Raw genomic sequence first — 26965 nt, 5'->3', positions numbered from 1 at the left:
CTATGGCTTTACTACATGCTGTTGCTGCTTAACTTAGAAAGGTTTCGCAGGACCTCTTCAAAAGCAGCATGCACAAAAGGTCAAAAATCTACCTAAAGAAACACATTGGAAAGCTGCAAGTTGTTAACCCACACTAGCTTGATTGATTGAAATTGCTACGAACAGTTGCTGCAGGAAAATCTGATGCATTTGAGCCAAGTGTTACTGCTTTCAGTCACACCTCGTAGAGTAATCCCCTAAAACCCTCACAATTAGTTCCAGTCTTTTTAAGGAAGCCTAGAAGGTTTAAGGAAAAGTGTTATCAGAAAAAAAGCGTGTGTGTGTGGGGGGAAATAGGCACTGACCATGCATCAGAGGGTTCACCTGGTTTAGAACATCCACTTGGGAAAGCTATCCCACCTCAAATTCATACTTTACCTTAATTCAGGTTACAACACATACAAGTCCTTCACTCCTACAGGAGATGGGGAAGGAGAAGGCTGTGCTGGGCCAGCTAATTCTAGTGCAGGGTAACTACATGCAGAACCAAGCCACAGCAGGTCTTTAGACTTCTAAGCAAGGAGAGATGCAGTGGGAGTTAAAGCTGGATGTGGTCCTCTTAAAGGCTGGATTCGTTGCTTGCTATATTCCTGCAGCTATTTTCTAGGGCTAAAACAGAGCACACACTGGGACATGCTCCTTGCAGGCTGAGGGCTATCCAAAGCTGTCTTCTAGGTCACGAGTTACTGCCTACTCTTTGCAGCACTGTAAGGCACAGCAGAGAGGAAAAAATCCTCAAGTCTCATGGACTCAACAGCATAACACTCCAGTAAGATGCAGCAGATGATAGTAACACACACTGGATAAGAACAAGAGTTTTCTCTGTTTATAACTCAGCACAGAGTAATGAAGATACTATCCCAACCCCAAACTATTAATGTCATCCATAACTTAAGCAAGCACTTGAATCAGCTTTGTTTAACCTAGAATTGTCCTCTCAATCACAAAACGCAGTGCTTGATTTTATTTTTATTTTGAAAGCAAGTTGGGAAAGTTTACAAAACCTGACCAAGAAAAAATTAYGAAAATATTTAACTGGATTCATCTTTGGTTACTTCTTATTGCAGTTCCAATAAAACATACACCATTTCTATAGCTCAAAAAAAGTCAGAAGGTCAATCAACATAAAAACAAGACGTGCTTTCTTTACATATTCATAAATATCCACAATATTAGAAAAGTTGTTTTGCAAAGATTTTTTTTTTCTGGCAGTGTTAACTTACTATTATACACAGGCTACCAACTTCCTCCTAAGCCTTTAATTACAAGTTGAGCTATTTACAGTCTGCAAAATATTAAGACGTAAAACTCCTTCATAAATACGAAAATAGATCATCTTGCAAAGGTCTTTAAACTTAATCAAATATCTGGCTGCCCCTCCTCCCAAAAAAGGTTAATTGTTTTGCATAGAAATGTAGTGACATGCAATATAAACAATAGCATTAAGTGCAAACAGGAATTATTCAAGTGTCTTTAGTTGTACTGGCAAAAGATACCAATGTTCTGTTACACATACTACATCAACACCTTTCCAACAAATACAAGTCTACTAACCCCCTTGTCTTGCAGCACTGCTTTTGAGGGGCAGCAATTCACATGCATTCTCTTAGTTGCACTTTATCCACCTGCAACCACAACAGAAAAYAGCTTATAACAAACATTTAAATGAACTCAACATAGGAAGATTTAAAGTGAATTAAAAACATCTTAGATCTCTTCAGAGAACCTACCAATGTGTACAAAGTCTTTTAAAAGAGCAAGAATTGCTTCTGTAAGAAAGTTGAAAACCATGATAAAATCCATTCACAATAAAACTTTGTCACATCACTATAAAACAAGGAGTTTGCTGACCACATGGATCACTGTTCGTATTCATCAGCAGCTGTCAGAAAATGGCCCCCAGTAGAGAAGCACCCTCAAATCGGAAGAAAACCTAGAAGCATTTACTAGGTTTCAATTCAGCTTTACGTAACCTAAGGGATGAGGCACAGTGAGTGCCAACTGCCTCCAGGCCCTTGGAGACACTGGGTTTTAACAAGCATTCAGCTGTTTGTAAGATGGCCTTTTACTCCAGTTTTATAGACATGCCTCTTCTCCCATACAGACCAGGAAATCCAGGAAAGGGCTGAGCCATTATTCTTTGGCATTTCTCTTTCTGACATCTCCACCTCAGTGTAAAGAACTAGAAAAGTTGGCAGATGTGCCCCAGGCATATCAGCTGGCTGTGCTTAAAAAGTGGGTTTTTAAGAAAATAAAAATCTACCCATGCTGCTTTATAAGAGAGCTGCTTAGGACAGGGAAATATTTTTAAGAGACAGCTGTGCAAGAAAACAAGAACAGATGATGTCACCACGATGGTTGCTCTACCTCAAGCCCGACTGCACAGCCTTGCAGCTAGGAGAGCTCAGAGCTTCCAGGACAACAGACTTCACGAGACGATGTCAGCATGGACTATCAGGGCTAACGCAAGCTACAGCACACCCAGAGGCACATGTGTTYGCTCTGTTGAGGCTACATGCAACTGTAGGATACTGGACAGCTTCCTTGTAGCCTGGTGATCCAGATCCAGATTCAGAAGTAAACTTATTATTGCTTGTTTGTCTGAAGTCACACAATTAAGTGCATCTTGTGACAACAGAAGCTGGTGCTGGTGTTTTCCCTCCTGAAAGGTTAGAATTGTGGAAAGAAAAAGGAAAAAAAGCAAGAAAAAAGAAAAAGCAGGCACCAGGCAGACAAGTAGCTGGCATTGGCGTTCTTACCACTTCTTCTTAGTTTTCTTGTCCTCAAGAAAATTACGTGGACACAACACCAGCCATACAAGCTGCTTTGCACTCTGGAGACACCAAAACAGCAGACAGGATACACAGGACAGACTACTCTACAGATAGCACCTTTGAGAGGCGAAGAGGTGGGGGCCAAAGAGATATCTCGGTAAGGATGGACATTTTTACTTCAAAATTGCAGAGTGGCCTAATTTGGCAAAGATTGTACTAAGCAATTTAAGGACACTGGGTTTCTCATTTAATTCTTTGCAGCCACTGCAAAGAGGTAGCACTGCTGCTCAGTTTCAGGCATATTTCACAAGAGGAGGTCTTGTAACTCCCAAAATAGTTACCTATGCCCCCAGAAAGCTCAGCATCTCAACCAAGAAAGAACATAAGGCTTTCTCCATCCTCCTTCCTGTGAGATGAGAAAAGAAGGAACAGTCTTGCTTCCATCAGGGCACACTAGCTTACGTTTTCCCTCTTCACAAGAGTGCAGTAAGAGTGTAACTGCCTATCTGGGTGAAACTCTGTACTCCAGAGCCCACTGCATCACCACCTTTCTGCTCACCAGGCATACAATGCCTACCTCCGTTAGGAATGATAATGTAGATTAAAAAGGAAAGAGAGAGAGAGAGAATGAATGAACAAACGAAATAAAAATGACAGTGGAAAGAGGCAGAAAGCTGCATAAATATCATACAAGTTTTCCTGAAAATCGCAGTAGGACCAGAGCAAGGATCTCTGATGCTGTTTCCAGCAAGCAGCCATATGCCACTGCCCCTTTCACATATACCTGCTGGTGGAGGAAAAAAAAAAAAAAAAAAAGAAAGAATCATCATGTTCACAGCCATCAGTGACAGGAGAAATCAAAGATGACAACATCTCAAATGGGGAAAAAAATAGTTCAGGGAGATTAATTAATTTTCTTCGGTTTGATGAGCCAACCCCCCCGCCCTTCTGCAAGTCTACTGTCCTTCCTCCCAAAGCACTCACATGGCTGAAACACTGCTGGCAGCTTCACCTGATGAGGGGATTCCTCAGGCAGGCAGCCTGGTTTTACATAAGGACCCATCATTACTGCGGTGGCATCAATGAGATGGGATGTTCTTATCAGAGAGAGAGGTGAACATGATCCTTCTAGCTTAGTGATAATGGCCAACTATGACCCAGATGTAGTCAATTAGGTATTCTGCAGAAATAGCCTGTGCTGTCCATTCAGCTCTTTAGAGAAAAGTGGCCACATCCCCCAAAGAGCTCAGTACAATTGTGCTTTCACTGGCTATTTCCCAAGAAGCCCAGGAAAGACAACGCCTCGCATACGGCTGCCTCTTGTGTCCTGGGCAAATCTTCCTCCACAGCTGGCTGAGATGCATGGAGACCTGGGCAAGGAAGTGAGCGGTGCTTACTGCATCCTGTTTCCCTATGCTAACATATTACGTACACATCAAGTAGCCAAATCCCATGGAAAAATGAAATGCCAGGGAACAAGATTCTTTTTGTTAATCAGGAAGTACTTGCCACGTGACTGAGCCTGCAGACTGCTACCAGCAGGAGGGGAGTTGTTTTTGCTACTTTTGAAACAAGAGCTTGTTTGATGCAGCAGCAGCAGTGTTCACAGGCACTCTGGAACCAAAAAGCATTCCTATCTGCTCAACACAGCTCTGAAAGATCTCTATGCCCATTTCTAAAATGGAAGCTCTGATTCATGCACACTGCTTGCAGAATATTAACACAAAAGCTGCAGTGGTTTAAAGCAGCTGATAAGTCAGAGGAGGAGGAAAAACCTAAGGGTCTCTTTCTCACCAACCTGGAGCTTAAGGCCCTGAAACCTTCCATGCCAAAATCCAGGTCAAACTGCTTAACATAGCACCCAAGCTGTGGGTACTACTGCTTGGAAGTAACTATGGGGCTTCACACAGACATTCTGGCTGGAGTAGTTCTCCCTCCTAACACAAATCAGGGAAGGGGATAAGCACAACTTGAAATAAAGTTAAAAGAACCTGGCTCTCCCAATGCTGTCTGCAGCCGTCTGTTTGACGGCCCATTTCTACAATCTGCTGAGTCTCTTTCAAACACGTGAGACCCAGCACTATAGAAAAAACAGAGTCAAAGTGACTGGGAACACCTGTTCCCCCAAGGACATGTCCTGTTTGAGCATTCTCTTCAAATGTCACAAGTGGACTGTGTGCTGCCACTTGCTGAGACGTTGGAGGACGTCAAAGCCAACGGGGCAGTGCCGTCCCCATCCTTCTCATCAAATGGCCGTGCCTCTCTCCTCAGCTCCCTGGAAGGGCTAACACTGAACAGAGGCTTTGCACACTCCAGCAGCATATTTTTCTGTAGGTCATCTTCCACCTCCATCTCTTCAGAAGGGGGACAACCTGCAAACACCTGCAAGGAGCCACATCCCTCAGAGTTCACTGAATTCTCAGYGGAGAGCCTTTTGGAAGATAGTGGCTCAGGCTGAGCCAGTGCTGAAGACTGATTAGATGCTGGATCCTCACACGTGTTCTCCACAGGATAAAATCCATTTTCCTCCTGGGACACTGGCCCATCTGAACAGTCCATATCCTCCTCTTGTCCTGGTACAGGAAGAAATTCTGCTCTGTGCAGCTTGGCTTGAAAGGGGGGAATCTCTGACACACCATATTTACTGCTACTAAGGAGTTTTTGCCGAACCTCTGCACCTAGTTGGGTTGCATCACATCTGCTGACAGTGGAAGACAGTCCTCCAAACAGGCCATACTCTTTATGCGGCAATTCAGGAGAGACTGGAAGTGATCTGCATCTCCTGCCCGGGAGGAGGGAAAAATCCTGCCAGTCTGTGCTATATGCCTGCCTGAATTGGGACTGGCTAGCTTTCAGGCCACCACCTGCCTCTGGAGAATGCAAGTCAAACACAAGGGAAATCACAGACTTGCTTGGCATGTCAAAAAATTTGATCTTTCCCCCCTTGAGGTCCTCCCTGGCATTGAAGGGATTAACTTTCCGGCCTAAGCCCTTGTTTGGTGTATAGTAGGGGTCTTGCACGTTTATCTTCCTGGAAGGCTTGCGGGAGAAGATATCTGACTGGCTGCGTGACAACCAGATATTCCGACGTGGGCGTGGTGACTTGGGTGGAATCTTATCATCCAGGGAACTCAATCGTTTTACTCCTGGTCCTTTCTCGATTGACCCTGAGTGGAAGAAGAGAAATACCTTTAGCTTAAAAGAGATTCACGACCGCATGTCTGCTCACTCACAGAGCCTTCATGAGAACTGTAGAGGAAAAGGTGCATTTCTGATGTTCCAAAGTATCTTGCAGAAGTACATGTTTGCTGGTTACTTACAAGTTCCTGCACAAACACAAGGACACCGTTCTCTTTGCCCCAATCTAATACTGTTTTTTGACTTGGAAATTGGCAGCCCTGTTCACAGGATCTTTTAAAAACTTACATTTGAGATATTTCCTCCACTTTACTCATGCCTCAGGCTAATTAAAAGTCATCTTGAAGACTCAAGGAAATGCAAATTCAATTAAAGCCATCTTATTTCCCTAGGCAGTGGAATTAGACTGCTTCTTCATCATTTTATGTTCAAATCTGCCACCCACATTATGGAAAGTGCTAATTCAGCAAGGCAGTACTGTCTTCATGAAAGAAAACAGGAAAAACTGTACAAGAATGTGATATGAATGAAGAAGTCCTCTCTTCCACCTTCTATGCAAACACTGTATTTTAGTACCCCTTCAAACCTCTTTGCTGCCAGTAAACTGAATGGCAGAACGGGTATGTAGTGGTCTTAAGAAGAAAACAATTTACGTGTTTCTAGATTTATCATCCTGACTTCCAGTAGAGGTTGCCCAAAATCTGTTGATGATACTGACCATAAAACCATACAAAACATGGTTATCAAAGGAATTGTAAGTGAAGTTTTCACCCTGATGGGAAAAAAATTAAGACAAAAACGAATGCTCCCCCGATACCATGAAGAGTTTAAATCTCGTCCAGGGCTCGATTCAGTACATCATCTAATTCAGAAACTGCAAATATACAGGAGTTTGGACTCTAATGTGTAAGAATTAGATTTTTTTAAGTATATACATACACACATATATGTGTATATATATGTATCTATTTACATARATACACATACTCAGACAAAAATATATACGTGTGTGCATGTGTGTGTGTACGTATATATACAGAAATTGTATCATTAGAACAGGATGGGAAAATTATAGTGTTTAGCAAAAGATGCTAACTCACTGAGTGGWACATCCAGCTGCTACTAGTTCTCAATGTGCTTCTAATGCTGTGGTAGAGCAATGACAACTGAATGGATGGGAAGAAGAGATCACCTCCTTTTAATAAACATTTGCAGAATGAGCACATGTGGATTTCTGCTTTTCCCTGTACATACTGCCAGTTGAGACTAGGTGCTCCACTCAGGGAAGACTATGCAACTCAAAGAACTGTAACACGTAACACTGAGTGACATGCAAATCCAAGAGGTGCTCCAGAGGGAGCATGCCAGGAAAGAGAAAAGAATACCCTTTCCTTTTAACTTGCATCTCTTCCAGATGCTTTCCAGATGGAGGAGAATTACAACACGCATATGTTCTATCTGGCTTGAAATACAGAATTTACTTTAAGATTATAGATGTATATATGAGAAACTATTTATACTGTTCTCTAAGTATCTAAAGCCAGAAGTCGACTAACACAGAAGATACCTCAGTCAGACAGCTCCCCAGCCTACCAAAAAAAAAAAAAAAAAAAATGCTTGCAGTTTCTTCCTCACACCAGGTGGCACTAGACAGCTTTAAAGAAAGCCTTCAAGACTATACAGCATTTCCAAGTAAACCTGGGATTGATCTGTTCCCCAGTGGTTCACAGTATCTAGATACTTTATAACATTCTTTCATCTTTTCTGCTCTTCATCCTGATGAAATTTCAAGTAGCTTTTAAGTGTTCAATGTAACACACACCAAAAACACTCTCCATACATACTGTGTGTGGCAGGGACAAAGCAACAGTTACTGAATCTTCATGCACCTTTAGCAACTTATAGACCACTGTCCACCTGAATCTCCCCTCAGAGCTTGTGGACAGGAACTTTTGAGGCACTTTTATGGAACAGTTATCCGTTCCTTCACAAGGGACGCTCTGCACTGCAGAGTGCACAGAATCTTTCCAGAATCATTTTCAGGCTTAAGGTAATATAATTCATAAACTGTAAATAGCACCACACATTTGAAATCCCTACCTTCAAAATGTGAACACTGAACTCTCTCACTATCAGCTTGCAGTAACCTTTGTGCTAATGCGGATACCTACCTTTAGGCTTTCTTTCACTGTTGTCAAGATTGAAAATTTTTCTCTCTCTCTCCGATTCCTCATTTCTCAGACGGTTTAAAATCTCCTCCAGTGTTTTGACAATATCAGCAAATGAAGGACGCAACTTTGGATCCATCTGTGAAAACACGCACAAATCAGAATTTCATGTGGGTTTGGCCATGCTATTCTAGTTTCATGCTTGACAGAGAGGGGAACAGTTTGAAGGAACTGAGGAAATTCAAGACTGTGTTTTAAGTGTGTTGTCACTGAGGAAAAAAAAAGGGGAGGGGGAGTGGGTGGGAATGGGAATAAGTCATCTTGCGTCCCAGTTTCTCTCTCTCACATTTCATTACCAAGCTGTCAGCATTCTATGATGAGGACACATTTTAAAATGAAAGGTAGGAAGATGCTAGATTCAGGGTTTGGAAGAGGATCTGGGGGTTGTTTTTTGTTATTTTTTTTTTAAAAAAAGCTTTCTCAGTTCAAGATTTTTCTGGACTCCAGTTATCAGTCAGAAATTATGTATCAGTATAATTTCAAAAACTGCCTGAAACAATAAGAATTAAAACAGAACAACTTGGTGGTGTAATTATTTAAAATCTTGTAATTTTTCGCCTAATCTCCTCATGGCTTTAATTAAAATCCATGTAAATGGCACTGCAGATTTGAAAGTCTAAAATGTTTTATCTTTGCTTCTGTTAATTATCCCATAGTACTCAGTATATTGGTCTATTTTGTGAGGAAACAAGATTGGTTATATAACTGGACAAAGTAATACAGTAGAAATGGACCTTTAAACAAAGCCTGACATTAAAGCTATACTAGAAAGCAAGCAGCTTAGTTTAACTAGTAATTTAGAAGGCATTTATTTCATCATTCTGCATACAACCCTTAATACATGTTACATATAACTACTGTAGGTAGCAGTATCTAATTTGGCAGCTAAATGTTAGCTTCATTACACTACTAAAAAAGATTCCACTTGACTCAATTCCTGTTCTGCAGCCTTCTAAAGACTTTTTCATAACAGACAGGCCCAGACAGATCTCGCCCCTAATACAAAGGGAACAGTGGTGCTTTGTAAACAAACAGCCCCCAAAGACCCCCCCGATTCTGCCTTGTAGGTCCTAGGAGGTGAAACTACGTGAAGAGAACTGGTATCATGGCCAATGCCAAAATACCTTCCAACACAGGGGGAAGGTTTAAAATTTGTATGTGTAGTAATAAAATAAACAAATAAATAAAATACACTTGCTTTGATGAGCACACAGCAGCAAGAAATTTGCTCTAATGCAGCAGCTGGAATTTCCTGGCATAGGAAAACGTCTTTTTCTGCTTTCCCTATCCCACTGAAAAGGTAGGGCAGGGGCAACACGAAAGCACGCTCTCTATATTCCAACAGTTTTACCAATCTGTGAATCTTAGAAGGCTGTTGCAAGCTACCGAAAGTTAGAACAGCTCTCTGGCTATTTTCATTTGTGCTAGGCAGGATCCAGGACAACAGCAGCAATGGAAAAGTGGCTCGGAGCAACTTTTGTCTCTTGTATCCTGAGCACTGCAGGTTTTGCTCAAATGGAATAGAAGGTTCTTCCCTCAGGGCTGCAAGTCCCCACAGCTCAGCTCATGCTGCTATGCTTTCTGCATGATCATACAAGATTACATTTATAAGCCTGAATGCTTATACTGGGGTAACCATAAGTTTTAGACTTCCTTACAAGTAGTTGTTTTTAAAAACACTTTACAACAGCATATCAAAGAACTTTTAATGTAATACTCATAGGCATCTGGATTTACTGGTTTTCTTAGGTTGCCCTAAAATGTTTCTTGACTTTACAAAACCTCATGGTTTTGCGTATTTAGTTCAGCTGATCAGCTGAGCAATAGTTTACTGTTTATTATCTCTTAAATAATAAAACATTACATAAATGGCCCCATCTAAGACGACTGATGCACAGATCACCTATTACCAAAGCACAACATGCTTAATAAGAAAGATACAAGGAAGCCTTATCTGTTTGGCACCTTTTTCCTTACATGAAAGCATCTTTGCTAAGTGAATTATTACACATTCCACACTACAACCAGCACATTAATGGCTTGATTAGAAAGGCAGTTGCTTCCAGTTTCTTCAAGGCATAACTAGGCTCCTAGCAAAACTCAGGGAAGGGACATTTATTATGCAGGAGAGTGCATCTGATGATGGCCTCTCAGGAAGAAGACCTTCTTCTCTGAACACAGCAAATTCKTACATGAGAATATAAAATAAGTCACTTCTTTCTTCACTAGTATGGTTTTACATTGAATTTCACCTGTGCTGGAAAAAAAAAATCGTTTTAATCATGTGCCATGTGTTTGGATGCAGTGTGACTTCTGGACACTACAGCTGGGAGCTGAAATTTCCCAAATCAAAGCCTAGCTCTAGCCAAACCATTTAGCGCTCTCACAGACAAAGCATTTCATAAACATTAGTCAGRCATACCAGTGCCTTAGTGAAGTGAGCTCCACTGTACTAAGGTGAAATCAGAGGAACAGCTTGTCCAGAGTAAGGCTATAGTTCCACAGACACTTTCAGTATCCCTTTACACTCGCTTGTGTCAAGAGCTGCAGTGCCCCTCACACTCACTTGCTCACACTCACACCTTTACAGCATTCTTCCCTTGTGCAAGCATTTGTACCAACAGAAGGTGAAGAAAGAGCTCAGGGGCAAAAATTTCTATCAAGAGTACAAACCGATGAGGCTGTTTCTTTCAGCAGCAGTGCCAACATAAAACCAGAGCTGGGTTATCAGAACGTATGCTGCTTAAACACTTCAGTTTCTTCTGTAAATGCTTTAAGCTCTATTTTCAAAAGCCAAAGAGAAAACTCCAGTTTTTGCCCCTTCCATTCAGTTAGGATACTCACATTACAGCAGTTGAAGGCCAGCTGGAGGAAGTCAGGGGGACAGTCTCCCACCATGTGCTGGAAGGCATCATAATCTAATCCAAAATTCTGTACAAAAAYGAAAACAGCACAGAGTGCAGAGATATAAATGAGGTCTGCTATCTGGCCCAAAGCATCTTCTTTTCAGCTCCTGCCATGAAGTTATCAGGAATAACCATAAACACCATCTCYGAGCAGCCACAGAGAGAGGATTTCGAGAAAACTTCATGCAGTGAAGTGCAGCACTCCCTATCAGGATTATTTGATATAAAATACCAAGAGAATTATTTGACTTCACAGCCCATCGTTCTTTMGGGCATTAACTGCAATTCATTGCACTTGAAGTGCTATCTGCGTGTTTCTGGAAGTGGTTTTCTGTATTATAATGTTTCACCATGGTTACTTCCACAGTGTAAATCAAAAAGCCTGCTACAAAACCAGACACTTGGGTATTATGAAAATTTAACAATAAAAATGGTTAACTTTYCAGTGGATGGTACTACTAGATCAGTAATACGAATTAACCAGTTCCTTACACCTTTATACACAGGATCTGAAAGGCAGAGAAACAAATGGGTTTCTTATTCACTGCACTTCAAATCCTAAGCCATTTTGCATTTTCAGAACTGGAGAGGGAGAGACAATTTGAAAGACTACAACATAGCAGGTCAAGAGGTACCTTACAGATKAGGTCTCTCCAACCTAAAGCCAGCTGAAGAAGAGTCTCCCTTGATTTTTCAATTTTACATCAGATCCACAGTGCTTAGTAAAGACTACGCTAAAATAAGGGTGAGCCCAAACGCAGTTCCTGCCCCTTGCGCACGGGGAGCCTGCTTAGAGGATGCAGTGCCAGAAGTGCTCCRTGCTGAATTTGACAGGTCTAGAAGTCTCCGAGAGCTATCGCTCCACGGAAGGAAGGTCACTGCAACGCTCTCAACGTTCTGCCAGTCAGGGGAAAGTCTGGGGCTTCTGAAAGGATTCTCCATGAGGGTTTTAGCTGGGCACAAAAGCTGAGCCTGCATCAAAACATCTTCGATGGAGCTTCTTACAGTAATGGCACAGAAAAACAAAGGCCTTTTAGAGTCTCTTTCTAAAGTAACACCTATTTGTCATCATCTCTGGCAGCTGTGCCAAAAAGCACTAAATGCCAGCCATTATCACAGGATATTTACAACCTCCCACCAATGTATAAATGTAACCACTTACTTCTGTTCGAGGGAGATAGTCTGGATCTGCTTGTATTCTTGCTATAATCTCACAGAGAATTATGCCATAAGAAAACACATCCGCCTGAGGGGGGAAAAATAAATAGCCGCATGGTTCAGCTATGAATACTCAGCATTCTTATCTGCCATTGAGTTTCTCCTTACCCCAAGTGGTTATTGTGAACAACGAAACCAACACCGCGAGGCCTGCAACCACCAAACAATCGTAACATAACTTCTCTTTTCCACATGAGCAAACATACTCACAGTAAAGTGCTCCTGTTGCACAAAGAGCAACGGTAACATTAAAACCTTCACATACACAGAGAAATATTCAAACCGTTCTTACTTCAGCAGTGTCAAAATAACCAAACAAAAAATCCATAATTCCTTCCCTGAATAAGGAACGGTAAAGTTGTATTTGATGTCTTACAGATGGGAGTAATTAAAAACATAGCCAAAATACGACATGCCTAATATATCACTGGGGTTGGAGAGAGCAGTTTAGAATACACATGATCACAGCTTATCCAGAAGGTTAATGCCCTTTTTAAAAAGGGATTAAATTTTTCTCTTCTCACTCTTCAGCATCTCTGGAGAAAACGGTGTCCTTCCCAAAGCCTGAGATCTGGTAACAGTGTACGCTAGCATCAAATCAGCCTCTGGAAATTTCCAGGATGCTCAGTTATCACTTATCAGGATGCACCTGGAGTTGCACAATTCTAGTTCCTCAGAGTCCCACAATCTGAATTTAGCAAGTAAAAAAAAATTAGGGAGACGTGGAAAGCAGACCTATAGAGCAGGAGCCTGCCTCCCTCACCCCTTAGATATCAGGCAAACTTATATGCCAGCGCTCATGTTGATAGAGCGCTTCTATCTTCTTTAGTCCTCCATGTCCTAGGGTGAGTAAAGAACATGGCACGATAGATTTTATTATTATTATTAATAATTTGGGTCAACGGGAACTCTTAACAAAGCTTTGAAATTACTACATTCATTACTGAGGTAGCTATTGCTTTCCCTCAATTTCCCCCAATTAAACAGATTATCAACTGCTGGCAAAAAAGGTGCAGGATGTGGGTTTTATCACAGAAAGTCACAGTTGTAGCACTAAACTTGCCTGCATTTTAGAGAATGTCTTTGCACTAATGAGAGAAAAGCCTGTGTAAAGAAGAGCCTGACTCAAAATACTATTTCTAAAATCTAGTGTGATCTGGTCCTCCTCAGAAAAAAACATTTCCCAACGCCACAAATAGGAAAACTTAGAAATTCCTTTGGAGAAATTTTTACTTAGGTATCTTATCTTTGAGAACTGTCCTTTTTTTCATAATTAAAATAATTTTACAACTTTACACAAAGACTTCTTGCTTCTACCAAGTTTTCACTAAGTTACAGTCAGGAAAGTAACCACAGTTCTATTTAAAAACAAACAAACAAACAAAAAAATGAAGTGTCACCAGATATTTCACATGAGACCTGATTATATTAAGTTGTATTAGGCAAAAATATGGTAAAGGCTTAGCTACGTGTTTTTTTTTTTTTTTTTTTTTATGGGAATTTTTTAACAATTAATTACACTAAAGGTAATTTTATTTATGCATGCGTCTCCCCCCCCTCCCTTCTCCCTTATCTCTTCTTCCCACATTCTCCCTTAGTCAGAGTCACCTACTGAGTACAAGAATATAACCAATAATAGTGGTGACAGCTTTTAAGTTATGACAATCCTAGATCTTGTATACAGGTACTGAGGAGAARCATCTGACAACTCAAATCCACCTGCATGTACCTACCTTTTCATTGTAAGGTTCGTCTCTGAGAACTTCTGGTGCCATCCAGAATGGTGAACCCACCACTGGTAACTTCTCACTATTACACATATATATGTATATATGTGCACACACATACATACATATAGTTAGATAAATGTGCACACATATATATACAGAGAGAGAGAGACAGAGACAGAGAGAGAGAGACAGAGAGAAGAACCATTAGGGAAATTCTTTAATTCATGTGATGTTGAGCACTTTCCATAACTCCAAGTATCTGCAGAAATTTCCAGCAAAGGAAAGTCTATACAAGTGGGTTCCATAACATACTGTATTTTACATTGGTATCCCACTGGAGTCACTGGAACATTCTTTTATTTCTTCAAACAATTTATTGTATTTCCAGTTTCTAAGTCTGTTTTTTTGGGGGGGAGGGGGGCTGGTTTGTTTTTTGTTTTTTGAGTTTTTTTTGGTAAGGCCACAGGCCTAGTTTCTGAACTTTTTGCGAAGTAGCCTCCTTTATATGGAGATCAGTTTCTGGCTAGATGTCAAATTCTCCATTAATGCAGCAGTATATGCAGGTATCCCCACGCATATATCTATAAGCAGCTCTATTAGCARAAAGTATTCAGCACAGCCAGCTATTGGGAATTAGTCTTGATTTTCATGCCCAGATTTTAAGAAAATTGTGTTTATTACAGAAAAAAAACTTGTCTAGTCTGAAGCACATATGATAAAATTATAGTAGCTCTTTGAAAGATTTGCAAAATTATTTCTTTAAAAATGTGAAAATTGATCAGATTAAACCTTTGATAGAGAAAAATGAAAAGTACTCAGGATGCAGCTGATTTGAAAAATCTGCCATGTTCCCATATGGCTGAAAACTGCATTCTTTAGAGGCATTAAGGTTGTCCCCCACCTGACCTTCAAGGAATGAACACCTCTAAAGACAAGACCACTGAAGGCCTCAAATACAGTGGCTCACTAGCCAGCAAACTGGAAATAACATGACAGCATTTGGAAATGGAGGTGAGGCAATATCAAACCCAAATGATGGCTACTATAACAACTGTATTATGTTATTTATTACCATATCAAGCTATCTTTACTAGAACTATTACTACACACTCAGTTTTCAGGAGATCTCAAAATGGGTATTAAGAACACACTGTGGCTGTCCTGATTTTGTGATGGTTTTGCATTAATACAGCTGAAGCTTTCATCATCTGAAAAGGCAAAGATTTCACAGAAGTATACAAGACAAACATTGGTAGTTCCTACTAAGCTATGAGTAATTTGGAAAATGTTTGTTTTGTTAAGCTTTTGGATCAATCTCTCATTAACATAAATACAAACTTTCAGAACCTCCCAAGCTATAGCTTTGGGAGATGTGCAATTAAAAACAAATAGTGCATAGCTGGGGTCCTTTTTCACTGTTTTCTTTGCAGCCATAACTATTATTTATTTTAAGTAGAAGCAGACACTGAAGAAAATTTGATAGAACATTTCACAGCCAGAATATTCTGAAATACACAAGTCAGTGTACAGATGTGAAAACAATGAAATCCTTGTCTTTGATCTCCCTAATGGAGGGAAGACAAAAGGACCATTTCCAACTGTACCAATGGCTTGTAACAGTCACCTGTGCATTCCTCAAGTGAGCCAAGATCACAATTTCACCCCATGGAAAGCAAAATGGTGAGCTACTTTTAGGCAGTATTTTTTAATATCTTTTGGTTACAAACCTGGACCTTAACAACTAGCCTAAAAATTGAATAGAGAGGGGAAAAAAATAAAAAAGGGAATGCCACTAAATACTGTCTATGAAAATAGGAAGGTGCTAATTGTAAGTGTTTACAGTCAAGGAAGAGGAGCTTTATTATAAAATCATCCCAATCCAGAATGCTGGAGAGTTCTTTCCAAAAATCTCAAATACCTGCTCAGGAAATCTACTGAAAAGCTTGACTGAATCCTCTAATCACTGGAACATTTTTAAAGAACAAATGTCGCCACTAAATCTACTGAAATGTGCCCTAATTACAGCTGGAACACTGGTCATTCAGCCCACAGCTCTAGACTGAAGACTGAGGATGTCTTCTGCAAATTGTATATCAGAATGCAATAGTGGCCTCAGGGATTCAGCTAACTACAGCTTCTGATCTGCAGTGGGCAGTGCAACTGTCTGTATTTTGATTAGTCCACATACCTGTGATCAGGAATCTTCTCTGCCAAACCAAAGTCCCCCACTATTGCTGAGTATCCATTCTCATCATGTTTTATTAAGCAGTTCTGGAAAAGAAAAAGAAAAAAAGAAAGAAAAAACCCAAAAGATTTATTGTCTGAGCATGAAATTCATTCCATTTGTTTTATGTATTTTAAATTTAGAACAAGATCACAAGATATTGTTTGAAAGACATTCATCTATGAGAAGCTTTTGTCTGAAAGCAACCACCCCTTTCCCCCTACCCTCCCTGCCCCCTTCCCCTGCACAATCACATGCCTGTCAAACTTACAGATGCTGCAAACAGCCTTACACTTGGTTAATAATCCACTTAAAAACTTGCTGAGGCAGCAGGCAGCCACAGGCAGCCCATATCCAGCTAGATTCTAGCAAGAATTAAGATGATTTAACCCCTTTACTGTTAAAATATGCAATATATGCTGTTCACTATGAGTCCTTGAAATTTCCCTTTATAGTTTGCCTGGGCCTGAACAGAATACACAATCAGAGCAGATTCTAAATGCCTTTGTATGCTTTGCTACATTACCTACTTAAAAATGAAAGGAACTCATTGCTTTGCAATAGATTACCATTAGAAAATAGAAGATGTGGGAACTCTAAATGTGTTTAAGTCTCAAATCAAATTCTTTATTCTACAGCACATCATAAAGCGTGATTTAAGCAAAACAGATAACAGGAAAGAGTTGTCCACCTTTTCCTTTCAAGTGCCCCCTCCAGTGTTAGGAGGAAGGGCAACTTAAGGACACATTCAGATGATTCAAATCCGGCAGGATCATATCACATGCAGAGTATTACTAATTTTGTTTATTTATTTACAACCCTGAAAAACATGCTTTGACTATTCCAGTACTACATGTTTTTGCTTCTCACCAAATGAATCAGTAGCTGACTTCCCTCGGTTTTTCGGTCTTGCAAAGAGTAGGGAAGTCAGAATTCATTCCTCTACCACATGCTTTGCTTCATATCCTTCTGCAGCCAGTACAATAGTGACAGGCAGCAAAGCCACTGCTGACAACTACTGAGTGGTACCCTCCATTAATTAGCTAAACAGCTGGAAACACACTTTCTAGTTTTATTGTGCTTGGATGTACAAAAGCCTCTCACTGACCCCAGAATATTAGCTTGTTTATATAACGCAGCTACTAAGAAAAGTGGGTCCCTTGGCAAAAAGATCAAGTTCAAGTCATCAGTTTTGCATATTCAGAGATGAGTGTGACCCAGGCCACAAACAAGCTTTCTTCCTGCCAACTGAAAGGTTAAATGAGCCATTCTTGTGATCACGTAAAGAAAACGCATCCTGGGCTCCTGAGGTGCAAAGTTCTGTTTATTTAGCATGACTCAAGTATAATAAGTACAGCTAGTTTGGGGATTCATAAATGTGTACAAAGTTAAATCAATCACAGTTGCCCAAAGACCCGTAAAGCTTCTCTGTTATGACCTTTTATCTTTTATCAAAGAGCACGTTCATTCAGCTTGCCTCTGTTTAAACATTTGCTCCCTATAAGATGGACTTAAATCCAAGTAGAATAAAACACCRCTGAAGATCTTACTAAAATGATTCGAACAGACGTGGAATTTTATTGTGTTCCCCACAGAAACAAGTATATGAGGACACCAGAGACTTCACAGTGTGCACAAATGCTGATACTAGTTTATGCAGCAAAATCTCAGATTATTTTCTACCATTGATTTTTCAGCAGTTAAAGATGATCTGTAATTTGACATTTAAAAAAGTAGTTCTATGATTCACAGAAGAACTACTTCTAAAAACTAGATTTCCTTCCTGCATTTGACTATTTACATTTTGCTCAGTTTGAGTAGCAAGACTGCAGCAGTTCACTTTACCTTTTAGCTTTTGTGTATTAGGGTTATTCCCCAGTAACTCTTGTTTTGCAAATGATGCAGGGGAACATCTGACTTCAGACTAAGAACTGTTTTCACTGGAATTAAAAATCCACAGAAATATTTCTACCGAGTTGAAGATACGTAGTAACTTACAGGACTGCTTTAATACAGAAAGAAGGCTTAAATATAATATAAACATGACAGCAAATTCTTCTGCAGCTTCTTAACATTATATATCACATCCCATTTGACAGAAATACACCACCAACCAAAGATGAATAACCTTCCCCCCTCGCAGCCCCAGGCAGTCTCAGCTCTCAGGTGCAGCACTGAACTGTTACACAAGTAGATTATTCCCAGATAATTCATAAATTAAACCAACGCAACATCCAATCCAGCTGCCCCATAATGCTTCCTGACAGCTCCGAGCCCCTTGCCGCTCGAGCAGGAGGAGCTGCGCCTGCTGAGAAACCAAACAGAAATGACACCCGCTGTGTCTGCCAGCTCCTTCAGCTCCCGGAGACCTGCCAGAGACCGGCACGCCATGGCAAGGCAGTGGGGGAAGCCCAAGGCTACGCTTCTGCTGTGCAGCATTGATCAACAGTTCAGCTGTGATGGGCTGCACAAAATTAAATGGCAAAGGAGGAAGCAAAACTCTTCCCTTTTATTAGTGGAAGTCAGACTTCCGCCTACATATGAAAGAGGCACTGAGTGTGAATTTAAATTCATTAGGATAGGTATTCCAGGACAAGAATGATTATCTTGTTTACACTTAAATCAGCTGTGAGCAGGTGACATGCACCAAACTTAGCCAAAATGGCAGTGACACTACAAATGTTCACTATAGTAATACTAAACTGATTTAATTCAACTGGTGCAAATTTATGTGGCTAAGCACCAACTTTTTGGAACCCCCAAAAGACGGACGGCTAGTCCTACTGAAATCAGAAGTAAAGCCCTTCCACTTAAACTAGTGCGGTTAGATGTCACCTTTCAAGCCTATGCTGTTCATTCAAGACAAACTTTTGCAGAAAGCGATGCACCATTCTGTGCTGAGGGGGACTATATGAAGAACCACCACCCCCCTCCTCCATCCTTCCTGTTCTAGTGAAGCCTTTATGCAACCGTGTACCAAATACACAGCACAAGTAACTTAATTGCCAGATTTAAGATGCAAATCATGAAGAAGGCTACTGACAAAGCACACAGTAAGTTCACGTGCACTCAGTGACATAAACTTCTATGCGCTCACATTCTACTATCAATATAAATCAGGATCAAAAAGAGGTAAAGCTTCATTAGAGACTAAAAGGCTCAAAAAAGCTCTTAAATTTAAGCTAGAGGTGGTATTTTAGTAAAAATAGTACAATAAACCACACTGTACTGTTACTACTGATAAAGCGCTACTGCTCAGTTTCTAAAAAAAGACAGAAATGTGTGTATCATTTTGGTATGAAGACGTTTCATTACTGGAATCTGGCACAGAAACACAGGAGTTCAAACCCCTCTCTAGCRGAAAGGAAAGCTTGAAGAACAGCCTGTGAGATGAAGTGCCAAGCAGTTTTACAACATGGGCTTTAGAAAAACGCATCCAACTTACCATTGCACTATTTGGATAAACTGCAACACAATACAACATGAAGAACTCCCCAAGCTTTCTTGTTGGACCTTTGTAGAGGCATGCTGTTTCCTCTAGAAGCCCACACAGTCAGAGAGAAGAGTTTTTTTTCTTCCTAAGTGGGCACCCATCAGCCCTTCCTGAGACAGTCCCATAATAAAAGCAAGGAGCTCTACACATGAGCCCTAAAGAGTTAACGTAGCTGTTTATGCAGAGACAGATGTGAAAGAACATAAAGCCCCCTTTGTATGTAACAGGAGCTTAACATCTGCTTTGCACAGCATAATCCCACTAAGACAAATGCAATATTCTACTCTCCCTTTTACATAAACAAAGACCAAAATAGACTCAAGAGTTTCAGAGTTAAAAATAAGTTGCTTAGATGAAGAAACTCCATCGTTTTATTTTTCAATATGACCTAGAAACTTAACTCTTCAGAGATTTTATCGTGCACGAGAAAATAAAAGAATGCTACTGCAGTCTCATTTGCAACCCTCTGATAACTGTTACAGAATTTAAATACTTAAAGATCAATTGGGATGTATCAGCTGCTTTTAAAGTGCTATCCCTTAACAGAAATACCTTTGACRATTAGATATACAGCAGGAAGTTAAAAAAAAATCTATCTAATATTGTAAACTAAAACCAGTTTGTTTAGAGGACAAGCTCCAATTGGGTCCCAATCACCAGTAAGGGTTTACTAATGTGACTATCATCTGAWTAATCAACTGCAATAGCTATTTTTTGCAGTGCAAGCCCTCCCCTGCAGTGCAAAATATCCAGGCGGGAGCTTACTCTAGCACAAAGGGGACCTTACAACAGCAGCAGCAAATACAGGATGCATCAGACAAAAGTTCTGTTCATTGCTTGAGTTTTATTTTGTTTAAACAAGCAAACAGCACACATGGTAAGTAGTATGGGTATTTCATTTCAAGCCSAAAGGCAGTGAATCGATATTCCATCAGTCTACAGTAACTGCTTACTCGGATGCCTGTCCCACAGTAAGAGACAACTCCTCTCTCAAAGAAGGGCGAGCATTACACATTTACTGTGAACTGAAAGCGTATGTTGGCAACAATATAAATACACACACGCACAAACACATACATAGGCCTAGAGATTAAATTTCTTCAGATTTTATCATCAGTGGAGCTTACAATGCTCCCTAAGACTGCTTGCCACCTACTATTGATTATAAACCCTTGTTTTCAACTGTTCGTAATTCTGTCAAACAGAAAGGCATTTGTTTCAGTTTTTTTTTTCTTTTAATACTGAGTTTTGTTTTGTTTTTAGTTTCAGCTAATACAATTCAGCTGCTTTGGAGAACAAACCTAGAAAAGGGATATCTGATCTGGGTTACCAGCAAGTTTTGGAAGGAAAAGAAAAAAAAAAAGAAAGAAAGAAAGAAGGTTGGGGGCAGGAACTTGGAGCAAAAAGAAAAGGTAAAGTCCTGGAACAAGGATGCAAAGCCTGGATGGCAGCTGGCACTGTAGGTGGGCAGAAAGGACCAGACAGACACAAACTGGATATGATCAGCCTTGGAGGAATGGGCAGACTCCTAGCGGATAGTCCCTTCTCTCTGCCCAGAAGCGTTCTTATTCTTCTCCCTACTAATGCTTCATGGCAAAAACAAGCTATGTGTAATACTAACTATTGACAGTAGTACTAATTAGTAATACTCCACGTATTAATTACAGAATTAAAGCAAACATATTTGCAATCAATCTCAAGGTTCTAATCCTTCAAATGAATTGCAAAATGCCATTGCTATTTTTCCACCCATTTTTTTTAAATAGGTAGAAAGTTGTGCACAAAATAACCTATATCAAAAAATTAATGTTGCACTCAAAAGATGGGAAGCAAAACTTTTTCTGAAAACTTACTGTCTTTCTGCTTAAGCATATGCATTAAGGTAACGTTTTTAATTACATGATCACACAGCCAATTTTCCACTGGGCACCCATGTGTTTTAAGACTCCTGCCACTCTTGCCTCAGACACAAGAAGGTGAAAGAAAGGCCAGGAAAAGATGAAAAGGAAAGACTGAGCTTGAGATAAAGTCTTCAGCCTCATGGTTAAGACAGTCGCAGTAGTGCCCCAGGATCTGGATTCCGCCCTTCACAGGAGGATTCTGTGACAAGGAAACTAGTTTAACAAAACCTTTCAGAGACTCTTGCTAATCTTGTGCTCTCTCTGCCTCTAGGGGTCAAGCTTGACTATTTTCTAAGTGCAGTACMCTTCTAACTGCCCCCAAGGTCAGTGAGCATATTACTTTGAACTTAAAAACACGTGTAAAATACCAAATAGTCCAAGCATAGCCTTAAAACCCAAACCTAATATTCACCAATATTCTTGGTTACTGGTAAAACAGAGTTTGTTCATTGCCTTCATCTCAGAGATACTATAAAAATAAATTCACTGATACTACAGCAGTCACTGCTGTAGGTTCCCAAGGAAATTTACAGTGTGTCCAGAGCAGGGTTTGAATATAGCGCAGAAAATGAGGCGTGAAAGAACTCTGCATAGTAATGACATTTATTTTGAGGGGTGAGGTACAAAAGAATTTTCTTATATTCTTTTTGGACAATTCTTTTCTCTGCTTTCCCAAACACAATATTTAAACTAMAGGCAATAACAGACAGAATGTTGCAAAAACAAGTCAGATTAAGAAAAACTTTATCATAGTCTGCTGGCTCCTATTCAAACACCTCCAACATTTTGCTTCATGATTTCTGTTTTAACAACTGCATCTTCTGTGACCAAGGCTGTCAGAGTTAAAATTCATAACCTGACCTACTTCAAAATCGCTGAAACAGAAAGAAAAGCCTCTTGATTCTAAGAGCCAAATCTTCCTTTGCACACCTTATAATAAGCCCAGAAGAAAATACCATTCACAGGGCTTGCAGTAGTAGTGATGGGGATAGGGAACGAGCCAAGGAGCCTGGTCCTCACATCCAATCTACAGCTGTGGGTTTAGGCTCTACTCCAATCTCTTTATGAGAAGTCAGAAGYGAGGACATCGTATTGGCTTACAAAATGTACAAGTCATCCTGTCTACGCACCTACCATCTGTAGCCTGAAAAGAGCTACTCTGACCACTTTTAACTTTTGACAGATTCAAGTTAGGTTGCTGCTCTTGATCAGGGCAGATCAGCCGATCAGCTACAGCAGCCAAATCTGCAGGCCCAAGGGCTGTGACTCAAACATGGGAAAACATCAGCTGTCCGGGCAGCACAACCGCCTTTACCAAGCACTCCCACTCTCTGAAAAGAGCAGCAGGAAGGGCACAAGTGGGATGTCAGGTTTGACATGCCCTGTGGGCTGCCACATTGACTATACTGACCTGCATCTACTTCTCCACACCCTTCTTCCCTGTGGCCTCCTGCAGTATCWACAGAGTTTTCGTAACTGCACCACATGGACAGTAGCAAGAGATGCCATCCAGCCATATACTAATTGTTAAAAATACTTCTTTTTCAACCCTAGAATTCTTTCCTTTTGGGGAGGGGGAGGTTTGCAAGACATCTTTTTCTTTCAGCTTTTATGCAACCAGCACATGGCCACACACAATGCTGTTGTCAGATCAAGACAATTTTGCTGCCATAACTGATGGAATAAGTTTCAAGCATTCACAATGTCATCTGCTAGAGGAAGCTTCAGGAATTAGAGGTTTGTCAGAAACAAGGAAAAAGGCAGAAATTAGGTCTGAATCCACCCAGAATAATTTTTATAGTGAAATTGATATTCAAGGAATATTTTGCAGTGGGCTATTTGGAACAACGTGACTTCTTTAAAAGCCAGCTAGGAAAAAGACAAACATTTGCACAAAAGAAGAATCATTTGCCCAAGAGCAGATTTCCATTTAAAGTATATCTCACCAATATAACAACATACTACTAAAATTCACAAATACTTGGGCATTTAAGGTTTCATCCACATCAGCTYCAAAGAAAAGAGAAGTACTGAGTGCACAGGACACCCCAAAAAATCAGGGAACTAGAAATTATTAAGTACAGTCAGCTACTCAGAATACAGCTGATATGTCAAATCCACCCTGGCAGCTTCCAGTGTGACCCACAGATACACTTTACCTTTAGTGCCAAGAGTAAACCAAAGGTAACTTGTAGATTTTTTTCTTAAAAAAAAAATATATTTACTACTTCCCATGGTCATAAGTAAGTTTGTTGTTGCACTAAAACCATATAATCATCCCAGCGGGTACATTTTCTAAACAATGATTTAGACCATTCAACAATAGATAACATTGAAGCACTGGTAGGGCAGTTCCTAAGAATGGCATAAAATTACGCAAAGCTCTGAACAAAGGCAYTCACAGAGGACTCAGGAAATGGATTTTCATATGACTAGCCACCACAGCACATGTTATGATAAAAGCAGCAAGCACAGAGTTCTCCTCAGTTACTTTGGTTCCTTGCACTAACAGTGTTTCCTTAGTCTTTCAAAAGCACTAAAATTTATCATGAATTGAAAAAAGGGGGAATAGTAAGTTATATTTCCAGGGTGGGGGGAGGCTGCATCTCTTATCTGTGTGTTCTAAAGTGACTGACATGAGGCTTTCTGAGTATGTCGTATCAAATTGACATGACTCCAAGTCTGGKGCATTTTCACAAAGTTGATATTCTTACCTGCAGAATTCAGCACTTTTCATTTGAAAGGACCTCCAAGGAAACATTTTTTGCTTTCCTGACATATTTCCTTTATCTATTAGTTAAATGTATTTTTTCTAGACTAAGTGCCTGTCCTTCATTTGTTTAACATTAMACTGAGATAGCTTATAACATGCATTACAGAAGGCTATTAAACTGATATTGTAGAGGAAAGATTAGTAGAACTATTACTCAACTAAAACTAGAGGAAAGACTAGTAGTGAAACACATGGTACCAACATCTTGAGCTGAGTTTTTAASTATTTTCTAAATTAAAAAATAAGAGTTCCTCGTAGCCTAAGGTAGGTCTTTCAGAAGGGTTTTGCCTGAAGTGACATTATGAAGTCCTCCCAAGAACAGTTTTGGAACACTTCCATGTTGCAGGTCCTGAATGAGCTTAAACTATCTCATGAGYTCAAGTAAAGACAGCAGTAGATACACAGGATAGCAAAGCCCTTGTCACACAGTGATGGATTGCAAGATAACAGTGTGATAGTAGGGTAATTTGTTCACAGAGCTGAGTGCGAATTAGTTAACTGCTTCARCCAACTAAATCCACATAAGTAGTCACCAAAGCAGTTCAGACAAACCCTGCCCGTGAAAAATTCTGACACTGAAATATCACTCYAGAGGACAGCTTATAGATTCACAAAAAAGACTAATGTTGGCATTCAGAAATGATACAAACAACTTGCCTGTACTCTTAAATCAYGAAGAGATCAGAGTTTGTGATGCAGTTATGAGAACAATCAGGAAARAAAGCTCAGATTGCTCGCAACTCATTATATGCTTCGGAAAAATAAAAAATGAAACCTTCATTTCAACATTAGTGTTCAAGAAATTTATCAGTGTCGTTTCGATTTTTCACCACATGGAAGTTAATTTTCACAAYACTATAAAGAAAAAGAAGGCTGAATTAAGCTGTTCAAGAAGAATCCTAAACTAGAACAGACATCCTATTTCTTCTTATACAATTCTTCCTCTCCTTACACAAGATTCCTTTTCTCCAGTTTCCATATAGATTCCTTCTTTCCTATCCAATTTTTCATCTTTCCAATTCCTCTAAGAACACMAAAAATTTTAAGTGAACTGGTTTGGTCTTACTGTGGACAGCACAAACTAGACTGTGGACAATAATTAATGCCGAATTAGTAATGAAAGGCTACTCTTCCTACTAAGTAATAKCTGTGAAATATGTAGGGAAACAAAACAGCAAGGACATTCTAAAGTATATTATAATAATCTCCTCAACTCGGATCTTTATATGACCATCCTTAGATTGTTATACTTAATTATCCAGGGATTTAAATACATTACTGAACCATAATTCAGAACTAAACTCTGTATCTGCTTTCTGAGAAACTCTAATCTGAACTCACTTTCAGCATAGTTATTTCTCAGACTTCTGCACAAACAACTCAACATGTTCTGAGGAAAGTTTTAATCCTATAAACCGCGTTTCAGGTTTGTTTGTCCTCCCCACCCACCCCCAAGCCCTCCCTCAGAGATCCGATATAAAATGTGCYTGAGATCACATTTTATATAACAGCACGTATCTGATGAAAGGAGGGAGAAGAACCAAATAATCAGAATACCTCTATTCAAAAGCTTCCTTTGTTCTACAAATAGTACCTTGGATGTAAGGTCCCGGTGGAAAATGCCTTTGTAGTGAAGATAACCAATTCCCATAGCAATGTCATATGCCAATTTCACCCTCACTGTCCAGGGTAGATGCTGGTTACTGTCTAATAGCTGTTCCAGGTTACCGTAGTTGATGTACTGAAAAGGAAAAACAACATTGTCATTAATTTTTTTTAATTTAGTATCAGGAATGTAAAATTCATTGTGACAGGAGTCCTTACCTCAGTTATACATTTAAAAAAGACCTTTTTCTTAAGAGTTTTCTAAGCCAAGAGRGATGTTTGCAGATCAAGAGAGGCTGAAAAATGTGCCCCTTCCCCACCTCTCCCAATACATTCATTTTAAAGATGCATATRACAGCCACCACTGCATTAAGTATGGTATTCAAATACTGTAGTAACAGACTCTTCAGCAACAACTACAAAACAGCATCACCCTCTCCTTTCASTGTGGGGAAAACAAGGCAAAAAGGATGAAGAACGCGCTCTCAGACACAGTAAGAAGTCAAAGAGAAAGTTGAATATCCAGGCCTAGGTCATGGAGCCTCATCAAGTCTCCAGATGCCACCTTCCTAGGTTATAACAGCAAAGAAAAATATTACTGTAAATTACTCTTTCATTACTGTATCTGGAGGTCCCAGTCAGCAATGTTTCCCACTATGTTCAGTACTACACCAACTCCAAATGGCAGCCTTCATGAGAAGTAGCTTACGTTAAACATAAATTAAGAAACAACTACAAGAAACAACGAAACAAAGCAGCAAACAAACGATCCTAAGTAATATAACTCAGGGTTAAGACACAGCAGCTCCACTGCTTCTCAAAAAACCCCCAAACAAAAAAAATCCTCAAATCATTACAACAATATTGGGCTTACTCTTTGTGTGAAGGCCACAATAGCAACTGCACTGTGTTTGAGTAGCTTCTTATTTCACTCCC

General features: G+C 40.0%; 1 protein-coding gene across 1 annotated transcript in view; it reads right to left on the bottom strand.

The window, feature by feature from the left end:
- Window positions 1-929: 929 nt before the first annotated feature.
- Window positions 930-26965, bottom strand: part of TESK2 (testis associated actin remodelling kinase 2) — a 72445-nt gene continuing 46409 nt past the window's right edge. The window contains exons 4-10 of the mRNA XM_085308142.1: window positions 26019-26165; window positions 16222-16304; window positions 14037-14112; window positions 12248-12331; window positions 11024-11110; window positions 8123-8258; window positions 930-5980 (exon numbers count right to left, since the gene is read on the bottom strand). Of these exons, the coding sequence (XP_085164268.1) occupies window positions 4968-5980; window positions 8123-8258; window positions 11024-11110; window positions 12248-12331; window positions 14037-14112; window positions 16222-16304; window positions 26019-26165 (1626 nt within the window). The 3' untranslated portion in view covers window positions 930-4967. The remainder of the gene's footprint in view (window positions 5981-8122; window positions 8259-11023; window positions 11111-12247; window positions 12332-14036; window positions 14113-16221; window positions 16305-26018; window positions 26166-26965) is intronic.

Source organism: Rhea americana, unplaced genomic scaffold (assembly GCF_003343005.1).
Source record: "Rhea americana isolate MKP2758 unplaced genomic scaffold, rheAme1 scaffold_27, whole genome shotgun sequence".
Classification (NCBI taxonomy): Eukaryota; Metazoa; Chordata; class Aves; order Rheiformes; family Rheidae; genus Rhea; species Rhea americana.
Note: the sequence above shows the minus strand (reverse complement) of the source record. Positions and strands in the feature narration are given on the sequence as shown.